The sequence below is a fragment of the Cydia pomonella genome, chromosome 9, assembly GCF_033807575.1.
Source record: "Cydia pomonella isolate Wapato2018A chromosome 9, ilCydPomo1, whole genome shotgun sequence".
NCBI lineage: Eukaryota > Metazoa > Arthropoda > Insecta > Lepidoptera > Tortricidae > Cydia > Cydia pomonella.
Window position 1 is genome coordinate 7,707,045 of NC_084711.1, and position 20,220 is coordinate 7,727,264.

At 36.8% G+C, this 20,220-nt stretch overlaps 1 protein-coding gene across 5 annotated transcripts in view; it reads right to left on the reverse strand.

Annotated features, from left to right (window-relative positions):
• The window catches only part of LOC133521255 (RNA-binding protein Musashi homolog Rbp6), a 669,256-nt gene that overhangs the window by 139,799 nt on the left and 509,237 nt on the right, over positions 1-20,220 (reverse strand). For all 5 annotated transcript variants that reach the window (XM_061856115.1, XM_061856113.1, XM_061856114.1 and 2 more), the window contains exon 7: positions 18,649-18,697. In XM_061856115.1, the coding sequence (XP_061712099.1) occupies positions 18,649-18,697 (49 nt within the window). The remainder of the gene's footprint in view (positions 1-18,648; positions 18,698-20,220) is intronic.

Here is a 20,220-nt window from a genome sequence, read left to right on the forward strand (position 1 = left end):
ATTTCTCTGCCTCTGCCCTGGAGGTGGAACTTGAAGTAAAGTTGACAGATGGATACGCTAGAGGACTGTAGTCTAGATAAAATATTTTACAATTAGGTACCACTTAATAAAACTACACTCCAAAATCAATAGTTATTTTTTTCAAATTCGTCCTTATTCAAATTTTTGACGTGATTTAAACGACATAAAGTAGTAGATGTATATCGGACAATACAGTTCCACTTTTGTATTTTTTTTACCTCCTTGACTGCTCCTATCCAAATCATGTCCATGGAAAATATCATCCAAATCGGTGCTCCAGACCAATCAGTCTAAGCATGAAAAGGTAAGAAATATACCCATAGAAATCCATACTTCCGAACACTATCGAATTTAAGTGTAATACCTATTAGTTAGAAGTAGGATTAGAGGAAAGGAGAATACTCGTAGATATCAAAAACTTGAGGCCGAGTATTTTTTACATTTTGTTTACAGTTATGTTTATGTATGCACAACTAAATGTATACATATAATTATATCTACAGTTACATACTAATAAGTAGGTATGTAATAGTATATTTACATAACATTGACATTTTACAATATTTATTTGTACACCACATTGCGAGTCTCCCCGGCGGGCATCAGCACGAATAGCTCCGTGCAGCTGGTAAAGCGCGAGCACGCCACGTAGAGCTGCCCATGCGAGAAGCAGCCCGTGCGCAGGTCCACGCCAGCGGCGCGCAGCGTCTGCCTCTGGGACTTGTTGATGTTCATGGCGAAGCAGACGCTCACGGAGAACTATAGGCGCTTGAAGTGGAACGGGAAACTGCTCAGGATGAGGCCGATGAGGGGGATGCGCGGGATGAACACGACTTCTGCGGCGCCGCACCCCGTCAGGATCTACACCTCAATGAGGTTTCGCTGCAGCTGCACTACTTTTAGCTGGGTTCCGTTGCATAACTTCGGAGGCGACAAATTCCGAAGAAGCATGATTGGAACTCCAACTTTCAGGGTAAATGTGTGTGCTGGGAGTCCTGAAGCACTCAATGAGCTAAGGAACTCTACCGGGTATGTTGTGACATTGCCTTCATCCAAGACAGTGTTAATGGAATTATATACTGCGTGCAGTGACAAAAAAAAACATGTTACCTCCTTTTCTATATAAATAGGCGTAGGACACTGTCTTTTTAATTTAATTGTATGAAATCAAAAATCAACAATAATCGTTCTTTCACCGGTCTACCTCATTGAAGTCGGTTTTTTTTTCTTAAAAATTATTAGTTTACTCAGTTTCCCAAAAGATGGCACTGTGCAATGTATGGCAATTAATTTACTGTCGTTTAATTTCGTTGTATTATTACATCAACACAATTGAAGTTGAATTGATATCCGTACCCCCCCTCTTCTAACTTTAGAGTTAATTGGGCAAAATCCTTCCTCGGTTGCTTAATTTCAGCACCATATCTGTTAGTTTAGCAGGGTACTCGATACTCGTAGCATATATTTGTTGTAAAAGTTTGCACCTCCTTCCTAAGTAGCGCCATAAGATTCAGGTGCAAACTTAACTTAATCGAGTGTAGTGGCTACCCCCCCTTCTAGGGGTTGAATTTTTATAGCCTATAACTTGGCCGGGCATTTTCTCGACAGATCAGTAAAGTTTTCATCAAAATCCGTTCAGCCGTTTTCACGTGATGCGAGGTCAAATAAACAGACAAACAGAGAAACAGACAAACAGACAAAAATTCTAAAATCTGTTGGAACGTGTTCTGTTAACGATTCTTAGTATCCCCCGCCTACTTTTTTTCGAATATCTTCCATGTACAGACTTTCGACCCCCTTCAGCTTTATTATATGTATAGATAAAATGCAAGGAATCAAATGGTACCATTATTTTATTTCCTTATTGGGTGTTAAAAAGAACTTAAATTTTAAAGCTCTGAGGTGTTGTATTATTTAATTATTTCCATACACCTTTAAAGTTTCCAATATATTGTAATAAATTGCTCGTTTTTTTCTATTTAACTAGATTATGTATAAAATTCAACATGTGTCAATATTATTCTGTTTATTCTGTGACCTATTAAACATGCATTGTTTACTATTTTTTGATCAAAAACTAACATTGCACAAAAATAGTGTGTAAATGGTTAGTTATATTATACTGTATCCACGGAGGCAGCTAATATTTTTGGCGGTGAGCGTGCACTGGCATACAAGACAAACGAATAAATCTGCTCGTCGCACACATTCGTTGCGTGCTCCAGTCCGTCTCGGATTTATGGGCCAAACCTCTTACAGCTCCATCAAAGCTTGCAAAATATTTACCTGACTGAACCATCCCTAACTGAAATAGCAAACGGCAGACAGCGTTCATAAAATATCAAGCAGTTTTGTACTCGTCGCTAATACGAAAGTTAATATTCCATCCAAATAGTTGGCTATTGGCGTTGTTGTTTTCCAATTTTGTTGACAGAAAATTGCGAGCCAAATTTACGTTTCCACCATTTTATTGTGAAATATCTGGGTGTAGGTATTTTGCCAATGTAATCTTCGTATTTATATATTATCTATTGGTCACCTGTGAAACAGTAATGACCATAAATGCCGGGACAAAGATACGGGTATAAGATTAATTTAAATTTGTCCTATAAAAGAAAATTACTGAAATGTGTTTCAGTTAAAATGAACTTATTCACTATGGTGGATATGGAGCGAAGAGCTCGGCTGTATGTTGAGAATGCGTTTTAATGCAAATTTCCATTTGGCCGGTTGATATACGCGAGCGAGTGAGTAAATTCGCAACGAATCACGTGTGACATTTAATTGACAAGTGAACAAAATGTGTAAATGTATGTAGTGATGTTGTCGGCGCCAGAAACTTTCAGTCGCAGTGTTGTGACCCTCCACCCGCCGCCTAGCGCACTCGCCAACTGTCAATGGCAACTTGAAATGTATTAAATTGATCACCTAAAGAGACCTGCACTCGTGGTCGTATCGAGCGACGTAGCCAATTAAATCGGTTTTATTCAGTAAATCACTGCGTCATTTAAAACGGGGCATTAATATTCTGCGGTCTTTAAATTAATGTTTTAATTATCTTGGATTGGCAGTATCAATAGGGTCTGCCCGCGTACGCGTTGTTTTCTTTGAGTTGAACTTTAGGCAGTAGATAATAGGATAGCTAGTGATTATAATTGGCTACTTGACTGTTTTTTGTAAATAACGTCAAACGATTTTGGTTTTCCTGAGGATCAAATGTCTATATAGGACTCATGGCATTTAAGCAACACAAAGATCAGAAATGAGAGTTAAAGTCTGACGCTCGCACTCGACGATTGAAACGCCTTTAACAAAATGATAAGGTGATGTGACGTCACATCATATAAGTCTGTCCTAAATATATGGAAGATCAAGGAAATTGCCATTTTGACCCTGAAATGTTGCGTTTATGTGTATAGTTGTTTTACACATTATTTTTAAATAAAATGTAAGGAATCGAATGGCACCATTTTCTTTTCTATTTTTGAAAGAAAAAAAATTTTTTTTTTTGAGATTTCGGAGCCTTGTATTTTTTTATAATCACAATATAATTTTTTAAATTTCACTTTTTTATAATGGATGGCTCATTTTCTAACCATTTAACAAAATTTTGTTATAATATTTAACATGTGTCAAGTACCCAATTATAAGTATGCAGCGGAGCTCGAATCGTCCCTCGCACCTGTTGCCGGTCTAAGCATACGTACGAGTTGAAAGTCCGCCTCGTAGACTTTAGTAGGTATGTAGTTGTGTCTATATTTTGAACAACGTTTGAAAACTTTGAATAAATGATGTGTTACAAATTAGGTTATTCCCGTTTTTACTAGTTACACACTAAGCAGGTTAATAAGCATGTCAATGCAACTGAATTTACCAAATAACGATCGTAACTCGGGACTTCTATAGTATAACAAAAGTACTGGAAGTACTTGCTGCGTAAGTTTTGAAATCTATTAAAAGTTTTAGCAATGGCTGACCTTTTAATCCAAGCGTGCTGATGATGTGTTTAAAACATTTAAGACCCCTTTAGCAATGGATAAGTTTTGATCGGTTTATTATTCACCGTATAATATAGAGGGTGCGAATAACTTGGGAATTTACTTATGAGTTTTGACATAAAATAAAATATTTGCTCACCTCAAAGTCAAGTAAAGCTTAGTGTGTTGGTTTAGAAGCTTGTTCAGTGTATCGCATGTTGGTTGAATTTGTCTTACTCGCGGTGCATTGCGTTATACCCTGTTACACTTTACGGTGTTCGCTTATGGAACGGCGTGGCTAGAACAGTCGACAGTAAAACTTGCAGTGGATTGTTACATTGAAGCCAACTAAATAAAGGCGGGGGTAGGTTCTCGCTAGAGCTTTTTCATGGGCGTCGCCTTTATGCCGATTTTATGTTGCATGAGCAAAATACAGCTGTAATTCCGACACGGGAAAATGTATATTACGGCGAATCCTTAGTAGAATCTGGCAGGCGAGTATAATACGGGGATTTCTTGAGAGACCCCCGGGCTAGGTGAGGGTAGGCGCGACTCGAGTTTGTTACATAAAAATCCCGTTACCGCTACGGAGGTCGACAGATTACTTTCTTGTTAAGAGGATGAAAACAAGAGTTAGTTCACTTTCGACAAGGAAATAAATAAGAAAGAATCTTTCTTCTAAAGGTTTTTTTTCAGCGAATCCGTTAAGTGTAGCTGAGAGTCTGTTGGAATGTATTCCATTTACTGTTAAAAGCTCATAGCCCCTATTTGTCTCTAACTTTTTTGACACATAAAAATATTCGGGATATATTACCTACGTACAAGAAAACTGTAATGAATGTTGTATTTTGATAATAATGATTAAAATACAAGTTAAGTATTAGTTGACTGGTAGAGAATGCCTTAAAGCATTAAGTCCGCCATTTGTACCTTCATGTATTGTGCAATAAAGATTAAATAAATTAATAAGTAGTAGTAAGTTAAGTAAGGTAAGTAGTCGGTAGGGTTAGGATGTAAATGTTATTAACACTCAAACCTGGTAAAAGCATACCACGCTAATTGTGACATACAACATGTACACTACACACACACACCCACACACAATATAAGTATCATAAACAATCTATGATTCCAAAATTGCAAATTACGGCACGCATAAAGATAAATTGTTTAACTAAACAATTTATCTTTATGCGTGTATGTAAATTTATTTATCATATGTTAGAGCTTATAATATGTGTGTATGTAAATCAGTGTATGTAACTGTTCATAAGTAGGCATTGGAACACTCGTGTAATCTGATTATGAAACTCGCTTCGCTCGTTTCATTGACCCACGCTAAAGTTTTGTTCCTTACATTATATAGTAGTCACATACTATCGCACCGTTTCTAACCTTCTCCCCAGCCCAGAGCGGATACCGGTGCTAGTAACTCATGATGATTTCAAAAATACACGAACAATATACTCATTAGATGCTGCATTATCTGCAGGTAACTGGCACTGATTTATATCGCATCAACCATGGAAAACCATCACGGATTCCGGAAAGAACCATCAAGTTCTTATTAGTATTCTACGATAGAACAAATATACTTAATTATATTAATACGACACAAGAATGGTGTAGTGCAAGTAAAACAATTCATGTTTAATTCCGAATTCTGCGAAAGTAATCAGTCGGTATATTCTGTGTTCTGGAATGATCTCCCGGCTGCGGCGGCAAACACGCAATTTGTCCTCGGCGTTAAATCGACCGCAAACAAAACGGCGGCGCCGGCGCCGCGCCATCATTCACCTGTGGTCGCTCGTGATAATGAGATGGACCTACTGTTCAACATATTAGGCTGATTGCAATTGTGCATGCCATGCGTAAATTGACTGTACCCAGCTTTCGTGCCTATTGGAATATACTCGCTAAGTCTCGACGATCGCTGACGTCATGGGACCGATTGTCTATAATTCCGTGCCTAATGCCATCAAAGACTTGGCTAGCGATGCGATATTCAAAAAGAGAAGAATTAAATCCCTTCTAATAGATCAGGCATAATATTGTATTGTCGACTTTATGAGTGACCCAGCACCGTTTGAAAAACAGTACCAACCTACCTACAAATATTACTTGTATCTAATGATAAGGGCATAATTAAGTACATAGTTTCAAGTTTATGACGTGAATTTTTTTTGGTTTATATGTATTTACCAATAAAGCCTGTATTTCTGTAATAGATTTACTTTAAGTACCTATGCAGACGCCATTCCGAGTTGCTTACGCTTTAGTATGTGAAATAATGGTACACGCATTATAAGCGGCATTAAAATAAATGTATATACTGCATGTTATTATGTATAGTATATTGCCTTATGATGATGAAGCTGAAATAATAGCCGTGGCTATAATGTTTAAAATTGTTTTATTTTTAGAAACCAAAATTCAACGAAATTTTCACCCTGCGAGACATAAAAATTATATTAGAGGCCCTAAAATATGAGTAGCCTTAAATCATTCTAAGTATCAAAAGATTTCACCACAATTTTATTATGAAAAAAGTTCAAGGGAAGTCATTATTTTAAGGTACAATTTGAAATCCTGGACTAACTTCGTCGATAATCACAAGCGCATGACATAAAGAGATTTTAGCGATCGCGACTTGCTACTAAATTAACGGGATAACGCTCTTTAGCCGTTAAGTTTTACCGGGTGTAATTAACTTGGCCTTAGTAATTAAGATGGTTAATAAATGGCTGCGTAGTAAGTCGCTTTGAGATATGCCTGGAATCCTTTAATATAACCAAAACAAGCACGAATAACTCGCGTTAAAGTGTTCGTGTTAATGTGACAGAAGGACTTGGGGTAATGCTTTAGTGGCTAAGTTGTCGCGGAGGTCGCTTAATTACGTGAGTGCGTGCGATTATCAACACCTTAGTTTTACAAAAGTTTTATTGAGGAGTCCCTTAATAGCAATAAAGGGTCTAGCAAGCTAAGCTAAGAAGATTGGCCCCCGCAAGGGATTTCGTTGTAATTTGAGGTGCAGTAGTGGCAGGTCCTAAGTACACTGTATGCGTAATATCAGCCTTCGATCTTCTTTTGTTTCAGACTTATCCACGAAAATGTCAAAAAATCAAAGTAATTTATAAACTGTTATTGCAGCTAAACCAAGCAAGCGAGAGCAACCAAACAAATTCAGAATTAAAGAGCATAAAATGGGGTTCATAATACATATTTTTACAGACATTCATTTCCTTGAACTTGGATGAAAAAAATAATGTATTTTTTTTCTGCTCCATTTTTTTGCCACTTCTCGCGGAGACACAACTATCAAAAAAATTACTTGATAAGCGACAATTGTTAACTACGTGTCCATTTAAAAACATTTTGAAAAATCATGGTGCGTCATGTCAAAAAAAAAACAATTACGAAGATATGTTTACTATATCATATTATATCAATAGAGTAGTACCTAACTACCTAGTGGCAAATGTGTCTGTAGTATAACTTCCTCTTTCCTTCATTATGAAATAATTAAAGGACACATTTTCTAGCTATTTCTTATGCAATTTTAATAATGTCTGAAAGAAGGTGTAAATGTTGTAATATATGTTTACGCAAAACAAATGGAACTAAAAAAGTGATAAAGAACGCTGCAAAAATTGATTGCTTTAGGTATTATTTTTTTTTTTTTATGCACATAAGAAACGAAGTGGGTACATAAAAGTATTGGATGTAAAGTCATTGACAAAAACATTTTTTATTACCATTCCATATTAACAAATAACTCGGTACAGCAAACAGAACAATACAATTCTTCCATTTTTACAGTCATACTCTTCATCGTCCCAAGTATAACTAAATTCGATTCTACAATATTCACATTTTCTCTTACGGGCAATATTTTCGTCCGTAAGAGAAATGTCAACGTCTGGTAAGGATTTCAGAAAGAGCTCCTTAGACATTTGCACTGGTATGTGGGGCCAAATATTATCGACTTTATGTTCGTAATTTTTTTTTTTAATATGACGCACCATGATTTATCAAAATATTTTTAAATGGATACGTAGTTAACAAATGGGGCTTATCACGTAATTTTTTTGATAGTTGTGTCTCCGCGAAAGGTGGCAAAAAAATGAAGCAGAAAAAAATTACATTATTTTTTTCATCCAAGTTCAAGGAAATGAATGTCTGTAAAAATATGCATTATGAACCCCATTTTATGCTCCTTAATTCTGAATTTATTTGGTTGCTCTCGCTTGCTTGGTTTATCTGCTATAACAGTTTAAAAATTACCTTGATTTTTTGACATTTTCGTGGATAAGTCTGAAACAAAAGAAGATCGAAGGCTGATATTACGCATACAGAATACTTAGGACCTGCCACTACTGCACCTCAAATTACAACCAAATCCCTTGCGGGGGCCAATCTTCTTAGCTTAGCTTGCTAGACCCTTTCAGGAGCGTTCATTTTTATGAAATGATTTTAAATAGTTAATTTACAGTTTTAAAATTAGAATTAATATGTAATACCTACAGAAACGTTTGTTGAAAGAGCTTGCTTCTTTTACATTTTGTTAACTAATAAATTTGCTCATTATATCAAGGATTCGCTTTGATCTATAAAAATAACTTTAACTACTTATTTAACTAATGAGTCTTTCTTTATACTTCGATACATAAACACAGTCATATATAGGAGTACTAGTAGTTATCCACAATAAGACCGGTGGTAGTTATAGACGGAGAAAACAAAAAGGTTGATAACAACACGTACCTACGTTCTTTGTTCACATAATTTAAGTCATTATAGTAGATAAATTTAAAGTATGTTATATATTTTGCTACGTAAAAAAATCATAATAGAGGGGTAAAACCTTAACCATATTTATTACCTACTCGTTTAGCCAGTGTTCCGTCTTTTGTCCTTCGGCGTGACAATGTGAAGGTTCTAGTAAATTTTCCTTGGCCACAGAATGGATGACTTTTCAATTGCTGCCACTTTATTTACCTTGACTCGGTAAGGATGTCTACAATAGCTTTTCTACTGTGTCATTTCCCGCACTCACTATTTTTTTATCCATCCCTTTTCGATAGGAAGTGATTTGCTAAAACATACTTCTAATGTACATTGTCGAAGCGTCGGGCCCTTAATGCTCCATTGACGACCAATTCGAGGTTTCGATTTATTGCTATCTATTCTTAAGGAGGTATTGTTGTACGATCCAAGGGAATTATTGGACGATAGAGTCCGAGCGCTTACGTGATTCCATTGGTCAGATTACACAAATATAATGGCAGTAATGCTCGCTACTAAGAATTAAAGAAGATTATTTTATATACGTAAGAAAATTGTGTTCAATAACAGTAAAAATATGCTCATCTCAATTATACTAAACTGCTATTGTTAGTGTTCAATATTACCTACCGTAAAATATAAATCAATGCCAAAGTTTTTGCAACTAGACGTAAAATATGCAAACCCTCAACTAGTTGAATAAACCACTTAGGTATGTATAACTACCGTCCGCTGAAAAACAGACCAAATAAATTCTCCAGTATTTTCCATACCACTACTCCCCGCAGGGATCTCAATCCTCCACTAACGTGTAAATGAACTTGTTACTTGTTGCAACAGGGAGATATGGCTGCCCATCGTCGAATGTATAACAGTCTAAGTGTGCGGTTGTGTATTTTGAGGTGAGTTGGAAGTGGTTTCAGGCTGAATTTGATTTCAGTTGAAGTGTGCGGTGCGGTTAACACAAACTGTCATGATTCAATTATTTTAAAAAAAAACAGAATGTGTACGGCGACCAGCAAAAGTCCATACCGTAAAACGACCCAACTGATGTAGTCTAGTACGACAGCTAAGTATGGCCCACAAGTACAATATGAATACCATTGTTTATCGTGGTTTTGTGTGAATTTTTCGAACGAAGTTTTTGATTTGGCGGATGGGGGAGCTAGGCGAAAAAAGTGTAAGATTTTTCCGTCACGAACTTTTTTGTTTAAATTCTTTCTCGAGAATAAGTAGCCTAATTTCACCGACTTACGAACATCGTATAGTGGCACAGTTGGTAAACAGCCGATTTGAAACAGATTAATCTTTGTATTTTTTTGTTGCACTTGAATTTCATCCTTTTGATTGACTAAGCGAGTCTGAAGCTCGAGCTAAGTGTATCAGCTTCAGCAAAAATGTGTTTCTTATTTTTAGTTATTCTTGCCTGTAAGCCGCATTTATGAACTGATTTGTGGACAGAAAACGCGAAAAGGTGCAGACATCAAATACTTGCCATGCAAATTTGTGCCATCTTGTTTGGCCAGACCGCCATAAAAATCAAAGGAAAAAGAACTAAAATCCAAATACACCTTATGTAACTTGTTTAAGCTTTAACTAAATTGCTTTGCAAAGGGGTCAATATGAAGTATGAGTATATTTACCATTTATTTTGTCACCTGGTTGTCACTTTATCAATAATACGCGTGTTTTATTGCCATCTTAATTATTTTATGCTGTGCTTCGTTAAGATTATTAAATAAATACAATAAAGAAAACATTATTAAATAATACTTTTAAGTTTTTACTACGAAGATGCTCACCAAATTTCACGAAAAGAAAACAGTCGATAAGAACTTAAATCCTTTCTATTCAGTCTTGAAAATATACAAAGAGGCGCGGAGCAGGTGATTACGGAGCGGTCCCAGAGCTCGCGGGCCACATCCTCTCATATGCAATGCAACGGGATGCATTCTCACTCAACCGCGCCTTCTCGGGGGAGCCAGAGACTCGATACCGTATCAATATATCAACATTCTATTTAGAAAATGTAGAAACAAAAATGGTACGTAAATGTAACGCCGATTCTTTCCCGTCAGTGAGTTAAAGCGATTGAGGTTATTGTAAACTATAATTTATACAGCGGTATTAAAGTAACTGTACAAATATTAAACTATATTAATGACGAGCTTAAATTATTATAGGTAAATACCTACTTAGGTTTTGTTGGTCACTTCTTGATGACGGTTTTAGGTGTAACTGGTTAAAGCGATTGGATATAACGACAAATTAACGAATTTGAGGCGTTTTTTGTGGTGTACCTAGGTGTAAATTTAATATTGACCAACTTAATGTAATGTCGTGGATAGTTTTAGCAGTTAAATTACTTACATTTCTTTATGCTTGTATAAAACTACAGAGCTTGCTCATAACGCACACACGTGTGTTATTAGGTTATTACATACATTTATACACGTAGTGTGTAGGTTTTGAATTCTTGTTTTTGAATAACCTATGGAAATGTTCCGATCAAATGCTTTTGAGGCTAACCTAAAGTGTACAAAATTAATTTAGATAATAATAGCGGTACATGGATATGGAGGCCGATACAACCGTCCATTTTGAAATCCATCTAAATGATGTAATTTTATTATCGCGCATGCATTTTGCTCATACTTGTTCGGAAGTATGTGTATCGGCGCAAGCGAGACGCACGGGCGAACGATATCAAAATGACATAATTTTGATGTACTTATAAATAAAGTTTGAATTGTACTCATGTTCATTTTAAATATGATCTACATTAACAAGTGGCTTCCTTAATTTAAGAGGATAGAATGGGAAACCCCATTGCTAAGTTAATAAAGCAATAAGTAATTATGATGTATTCGCGCTAGAGTAATTTATGGCTATATTTAAATCATGAAATTAGTTGAAACATCGGTAGGTGTTAGTCACATTTGTCGGAATGCGTGTGATCATTTTAATGATAATTATGAGCGGTAATTTTACTACTACTAGTACTACTAATACGAGACTAATTTAATTGTGTACATAAATTGCTAAAATTACTTACATAAATAATAAAAACATAATTTACTTATTATAACATCCACGTCTCATTGTGAGCGTACAAGTTGGTGTACCTACTGATGTTGTAAAATGAATTAATTGTAATACACGTAATATTAACAGGGCGGTTTGGTTTACCACAAGATGCATCTAAGCTCGATGTGCTCGCTCCCCGGGGACGCTCCCACGTGCCGCCACTTAGCACTCGGCGAATACACGCTTACAACTTATAAGATAGCTCAAACAACTCTTATTGTTCACTCATAAAGACCAAAACAGCATACTCTGATTCACGGACTAAGATAGCAAACTTTACGGAGTCTGAGAGCTCTACTCCAGAAGCTTACTTGTGTTAGAATCGCCTCGACATGTACAAAAATACCGAAAGTGTTCGGTGAATTGAATCCAATACAGAACAAACATAACATTTAAGTGTTATATTAGATTCGAATGAAATTTATGATTCGCAGCAACAAATACTTAACAGTCCGTACGTACAAGTTATTTTGTTAAAAAAAGGAGTAGTATTCATTTGTAAAACACTAAAACAAGAGTGTAAAATCTAAGAGTTTAAAAAAAAATATCCCGACAAACAGTAAGTTGAAGCGCTACCCCTTTTTTTGAAGGAATCGAAAACGATCGTCATTTATGATTCACGTGATAGGCGTCTTTACACATTGCGAACAGAGTCGAATGAAATATAGATAACACTACTCTTATGCAAAGTGAAAGGTGAAATTTTCACGGTAGCAGGGCACGCACTCGATGAAATGTGTCCCATAGGCGCGTGTTCTTTACCAAAAACCGAATGGAATCCGCCCCGCTGAGATTGGTTCCGCTAGTTCTTTTCCCTTTAATATTTAACAGCTTGGTGTGTCACACATCGCGTTCACCTTTTACATGGCATTTGATTCGAACTTCACTGCCACTAAGAACCATTGCCGTAACCTAGTGGTTAGCGGTATTATAAAGAAAAAACTTGCTCCACGCAAATATAATAACAATAATACTGACTTTATCAACCTAGCTCAAAAATTTGAAAATTAAATTATAAAAAAAGACAATGGAATATTTCCGTGAAGGGATGCCATTAATATTTTTTTTACCAACAAAGGTCATAAATAAAAGTAAAGGGTGCTATTAAACGCATTATTCGCGCATATTTAACGTACTGTAAAGGCTAAAAGGATTTTATTTTTCGCATTTTCTACAGCTTTACATAAAAATCACCCTACGAATTAAGTCTCTTTTCAAAACGTGATGTACAGGTAAAAAACGGACACCAAGCAAACAATCACAAATCCAAAATATAAGCTAGCAGTTTAATAATGATATTATACGCAAACACTAAGTAAGTACATAAACCTACACTTTTAAAAGTACAACGAACGGCCAATATTGACAGATATTTCCCGAAGAAAAGAAATATATCCAATATATACATATGTAAATGTATATATGTAAACAGTTTATGTAGTTTACCTGATCAAACTCATGCGGAACAGAGACTACGTGAGTCACCTTTTACGCTTAGTCATAACCGTTGCAGGTCATTCAACTCGCTTCAAATCACTCGGCAAGCATATAGCTATTGTTGTGATTTATAATTCAGGCGGCGGGATATTTTGTCGTCTTGCGGTGCCTCCGCCCTGGTCCGGGCCTTCGGTACGAAAAAATAGATAATAAAATGTATTGAAATGGCTGCGGGCCGGCTTATCCGGTTGAAAGTCAATGAATATTTGATTTCAATTTTTTTCCCAACGTCGCCGTGAAGTATTCACGATATACCTAATTTGATTTTCGCCATTCCGCCCGTTCGTCGGGGCAGTTTGCATTCATATTCAGTTTGAATACGCGTTTGGGTTGCCTCTTGCCCGAGTTTGATACAAATAAACAGGGATATTTTTACATTTCTTGCTAGTATAACCCGACCCAACTGATTACGTTTCGGGGATAATAACCCATCATGTGTATAAGCCTATATATAAAGAATATTTACAATAAAAAAATATACTCTTGTGTATTCGAATTGCTCTTTACACAAGGATATTTAAGGTCTGACAATCTTGCCATGCGAGATAAGAGGTAATGTTATTCAAAAGTAAATTTTATTTAATTTTATGCCATATTATTAAACAAATTTTCCGCATAGATTAACACACATGAAAATATTCATAATATTTTCAATAAAGATAAGTACTCACGTCATAAATTGCAGAGGGGTCTGTGTTCTAAAAGTACAGGCGTAAGCTTTTTTAAACTAATTACCGAGTGAGGAGTTCAAATTTCATCAGGCCGTTACGCAAAAGGCGCTAAAGTTGGTCCCAGAGAAAAATCATAGGTAAATCATTTTATGTCTTAGGACGACAAAAAAAGGTTCGTTTTCCCTGAGCTGGAAATGAACAGGATTGGTTTTTGCGAACTTGCACAAATGATGGCGCAACGATATTTTACCCAGGCTGAATATTTGGGTCAACCTGTTTTTGCGTAATAGGGATTACAAAAGCAAATTTAACATTGTGTTTGTTGTAACTGCTGCAAGGGAACCTTCGTTGGCAACAAAAGATGGCCGGCCTTGATACATTTTCCACGGATTTTAATTAAAATCTTACGCGTTGTGCGGATAATGAAACTGACTGAATATAAGTCCCGGCGAGTAGTGTTTTAGCACAAAATATAATCAACTCCGTTACACATTTAATTGCATTCAATGACAGTTACGTTAAATGGTAAATATTCTTACAATTATTGCATTATTTATTTTAAAAATCTTTACGCCAATCCCGAAAACCGAATGTTATACTAATGGATCGCGACCAAGCAACATATTTTCAAGATCACTTTCCCTAAGTACGTGAAGTGGCAGGTGATGTTCACGAGGCTTTAATATGTATTTTTTCCTTGCCACATTACGACATAATCACCCGGAAAGAAATTACTAATAAAAATTGTACCTGCCTCGTATGTCTAAAAGCAGAAAACAAAATAAAATTTCTGTTCGCTAAGATAAATGTTTCAACGTTGCTGATACGGTTTACAACCATTTTTTTCCTTTCACCCGTACTAGATACCTACAAAAAATCTACATAAGGAAGCCATACATTTTATTCGGGCGTCGATTTGTTATTTATTAGCCGGGAATAGTTGCAATACGAGGGAGGGAACACAATACCGAAATCGGTGAGCCTATTTAGTATCGATACCACCTCGAACCTCCGTTTCGCTTCGTCTGAGCTCTAACTTCTACCAGCGATCCTTGAACTCCCTTGCCTCTCTGAGACCCTTTGTATCACGAGGTGAGGGAAGGCGATCTGTACACTATAATATGTCTTACTCCACTGGTCGTGCTTCATCGAGCGTTGGCGTCTGTATTTATCCGTAGCTAGGTTACCAACGACGACTTTGTGGCGAAGACGGCCAGTGAAATGAGGCGAGACGAGTACAAAAATGATATGTTTCCGTATGTGACATGCAAGCCTTTGGAAGTTGGCTGTTTTTCTAAGGAAAAGGAGGTGACATGACAGCTGAGCGCTTATGCGTAGTGATGTGCCGTTCTCGGATGTATTTCCCCAATTGTGTGCAGAATATTCTCGCTTGGTTTACCATATAAATGAGGTGATATTTCCAGGGACGGTATATTATAACTAGGCATCGGAGTTTTTATCGCACGGTAAGACGTGAGTTTAATTTTATATTGATTATATTATGAAATTTCTTTAAAAAAGGATACGTTTTTTTTAATAGCACGACGGTGGCAAACAAGCATACGGCCCGCCCTGATGGTAAGCAGTCACCGCAGCCCATGGACACCTGCAACTCCAGAGGTGTTAAATGCGCGTTGCCGACCCTTTAAAAACCTGTACACTCCTTTTTTGAAGTACCCCATACTGTAGACATCGGAAAAACCTCGGAAGGGAGCTCATTCCACAGCCGGAGCGTCCGCGGGAGGAAATTCCTCTAAGGTGTGAGGATGAACACCCTTCCGACGACAAGCGGTGCGGTGATAGAAAGTGGCCGTTGGCATCATGTCAAACAATTCCTCAGAGCACAGCCCATTGTACAAGCAGTAGAACACACACAAGGAGGCAAAGTCTCTCCTTAGACTTAAAGGTTCAATACCGCTTGTGAGTTTGGAATCGTCAACGATTCGTATAGCGCGCCTTTGGACTGAGTCGAAGGGTCCAAGCTGGCATGCAGGTGCTCCTACCCAGAGGTGACAGCAATGCTCCATATGGGGAATATAATATAATACATTATATTATATGTAATATAATCTATAATAAAAGGTAAAAATAATATCGTCAAGTAGTTCCTTCAAGAGTGGTGCGGGGCGTGTGGGGTGAAGGCGAAAGCAAAGGCATTTTTTACTATAATAGAAGTATATACTAGTCTATTACATTAAACTAACGACCTGACTGGCCTCGGTGGTGACCCTGCTTATGACGCCGATGGTCCTGGGTTTAAATCCTGGTAAGGGTATTTATTCGTGTGATGAGCACGGATATTTTGTTTCTGAGTCATATGAGTCATATATATATATATATAATATATTGTCTAAGTATCCAGAACACAAGCCTCATTGAGCTGACTGTGAGACTTAGTCAATTTGCGTAATAATGTCCTAATATTTATTAAAATTAACAAACTTTAAAGATCGTGTCATTCCCGACAACGCGTGCCTCGACTCATATTGTCATGTTATTAAAGGTTAGATTTGTCAAATATGCGTGTCATCGTAAATGACACGAACTATACTACTTAACTGCTTAGGGGTCATCTATTAATTACATCACACGTTTAGGGGTAGGGAGGGATGTGACATGTTGTGTCAAGAGGGAGGGGGGAGTCACATACTTTGTGACGTCACTTTAACTACATCAGTAACCGAAAATTTATTGCATTTTTTTAAATCTTTGTACAGTTAAATAACGAGTTTTTGGAACGATAATCGTTTTTATTCATTTAATTTGCTTTGCTAATCGTTTATTTGTTATAAAATTACTAATATTTCTGTTCCATTAAAAATATTTTGATAATATATTGAAATTACCTGATTGAAACTACCGATTTCGTTGACAACAAAATTGCAAGACCAAGCGTGACGAGGAGGGGGGGGGGGGGGGGGGGTAAAAAACCTCGAAAATAGTTTGACGTAATTAATAGATGACACTTAAGGCCGATTAGCGTCCTGTAAGGACAAATATCGTGCGCAAAGCTGATTATTGAAAATTTAACTACACATATCAAGAAGGTCCGGATTGGGGATCGTTGTACTCCACGTCGGTAGGAATTACCTTAGATAACCCTACATGTGATCCCCGGGTGGTGTTAAACGAGTAACACATTTTGGTTGCTGTACTGTCACTCCCACGACCTGGTAGCCCTCACATACTTTTTTCCCGCTAACTATATCTTCCGATATGCCAAACTAGAACTACTACTGCGAATGCGCTATAAAACTGCATGACAATGATTGAAGAAGGTCCAGACAGTTCCCAGATTAAACGCAATTCGTACACGAACTTGACTTGTAACTAATTCTCAACAATAAAGTACAATTATCGGTGCATAGGGTCCTTATGCTAAGAAAATTCTTAACACCGCCATGTAGGATTACTATGTGCACTGTACAGTGACATTGAGCGTGAAATTGGGTAAACGGATAAGTTGTACAACCATACCCGTTATCCATATGTTAAACTGCAACATACAATCTATATATTTTTACACACTTTTATTTAGCTTCACCGCGTATCTTCTTTGTATAAATCTACATATATATTAACATGTTACATGATGTCCTGTATTTTTTAAAAGTTTCAGGAACGAGATATGATAGGCTTACTAGTGCCATCTCTGTACATGCGATTGAACTATACCTACTTATGAGTTGACTAGGTTCTATTAATCTATATTTACACATTTGTTACAGTTTTGTAAAAATATAAGCAATACATACCGCAAGGTAACATAATTTTGAAGTTTTGGGAACATTTAAATTGAAGTATAAACGTTAGGTACTACTAACGCCATCTAGTTGGCTTCGTGCGAATTAAACATAACTTATTGATGTATTTGGGAAAGTTCGCATTACAATATGAATGCAAAAAAATAATCCATACAAAAAATGGTCATTCTTATTGTCGTTCATTCTTATTTGTAATATTCATGTCCTGAGAGACAAACCTAAGGGATCGTTTACAAACTCCTCAACATTTCTTTTTCTTGATTATAAAATTAATATCACTCATTAAAAACACTAAATGAATGAGTATGAATATGAGTATAATTTTATTGTAAATGTTGACTTCATAGCTTGCCTTTGTCTCATCGTGCGATAAAAACTCTGATGTCTAAATTTATAACTTGTGCTCGCGGTACTTTTAGATTATTGACTTGTAAGTTAAGTTTTTGTTACAACCCACAATCTTTATTTCGACACCGTATATAGTTAAATTATAAATACTGCTACCCAATGCTAAACATTAAATGGTTGTTTGGTATACCGACTTTATGAAAAATACCTGTTACTTACAAAATTATATTGAGCTGCCCCATTATTTAAATGTACCTTCCATTTCGAGTTGCTTATACAATTGCAGACGCAGGTCCACTCACACATGTGTAGGCAGAGTTTAAACGAAATTCAGTTGCGTGATTCTAATGGTCAATTAATTATTTGTAAGCGGAGTAGGTATAAGATGTTACAACACGCAAACATACAGTTTTTGACCGCGCACCATTGAAATTATAGGCTGACCCAATAAAAGTTGATCGTTTGAAATATTTTATGAAAGTTTGTATCGTTACTCACCTCTGTGCCTATTGGTTTGTTTGTCGAACATTAACATGGCGTCCTCGATCTGCAACAAAAAAAAAGACATAAAATAAAGTTAAAATCCTGAAAAGATCGGGAGAATATAGCGAAAAACAAGGGCGTCGTACGCGATTTTAGCCCCGCCCCGGCAATAAAACACTCCGGCGCTGTAATAACGAATAAGCACCGGTACAGAGTAAACCACACGCTGCAAATAAACTTTGATAAGCGGGGGCGAGCAGGTAATAACGTATTCATAGAGAAATAAATGGAAAGTCGGCGGTTAGGACATGAACAATACACGCGAGGAGAGATGTGCTGTCAGCGGCGCGCGCGCCGCGCGGGTTGCTCGCGCTCACCAAACTCGGCCGCGAAGGAGCATTTTTAAATTCCCCATCCGGTTACAAAACCGCGATAAATCTCTGATGCTAGGTAGCGAAATAGCATCGTCAATATTCATGTTGAGCGTACGCATTCTACATTCATATCGGCCGTTGTAAATTCTCTGCTCTTGAACATTTTCGAATACGCTACTTAGTCGATATAAACCGTTGTCATATTATATATTATTTGTAACATTTTTTCATCGCTGAAATTTACCGTATTATGTATAATAAAACACAAAGTTAAAAAAAAAAAACTTTGCAAAATATCTCAATTCTGGTTCTAACGTCAGTACCCTCCAAAAAGCAAAAGAAAAGTTTCTCGATTAATTTATTACCTACTAATGTTAAAAAAATGTGTCCGTGTAACACGATTGGACAAGTTGAGTTTGACAAGCGAGTGCTGCGGGTCTATCTCGGCGCTGGCGTTGGCGGCGGTTCCCTCGGGCCACATTAGGCGGAAGGTCGGCGCTACGCACTCCCGATGATCGATGCCGAAAACCCGTAACAGGTGACCTTTCGCTGAATTATTCCTACCTGTAGAAACGTTTGTTTAGCGGTGATTTGTTTGAGTGGGAATTGCGACGCTTTTTGTTTCACTTGTGAAGTGGACAACCCTTTTTTGCAGAGAAAGAGTTGTATTAAATTGTACCGGGTTGAGTCGACTTTTGTTCTGAGTTTTGCGGTAGTTTTTAGCTAATGTGAGTTATTACGAACCTTTGTGAGGGATTTCGTGGAAAATTTTAATCCTTTACGCTACTTTTAGTCATGTGATAAAAGAGTTTAAAAAAAGTATATAAATCACCGGAGTTTATACTTACATTTTGGATACATTTTTGAACAAAAGCCTAATTGGCTCGCAGAGATTGAACAGAGCTACAAACCAGAATTCATCTTTAAATCTTTGTCTTTCAAAAATAAATTAGTGGCCATTGAAACGTTTTATTAGAGAAGTTTGGCGTAAAGCAATCTTGTAAGGAAAATGAGAGAATTTGTTTCGTCAGGCGTCCGCCCGCGATTCGACATCCAGTCCCTCGGGCGACATTATAAATAAAGCAGCCTATCCGACACGCCCATACTTTCCAGTTTGGGGAGTGAGTTCGATACAATAACTAAAATAATAAGTTTTTGTCAAGATGCTAATTTTCAATAAAAACTATTGTCACCAACTGTACTTTTCTTTAGT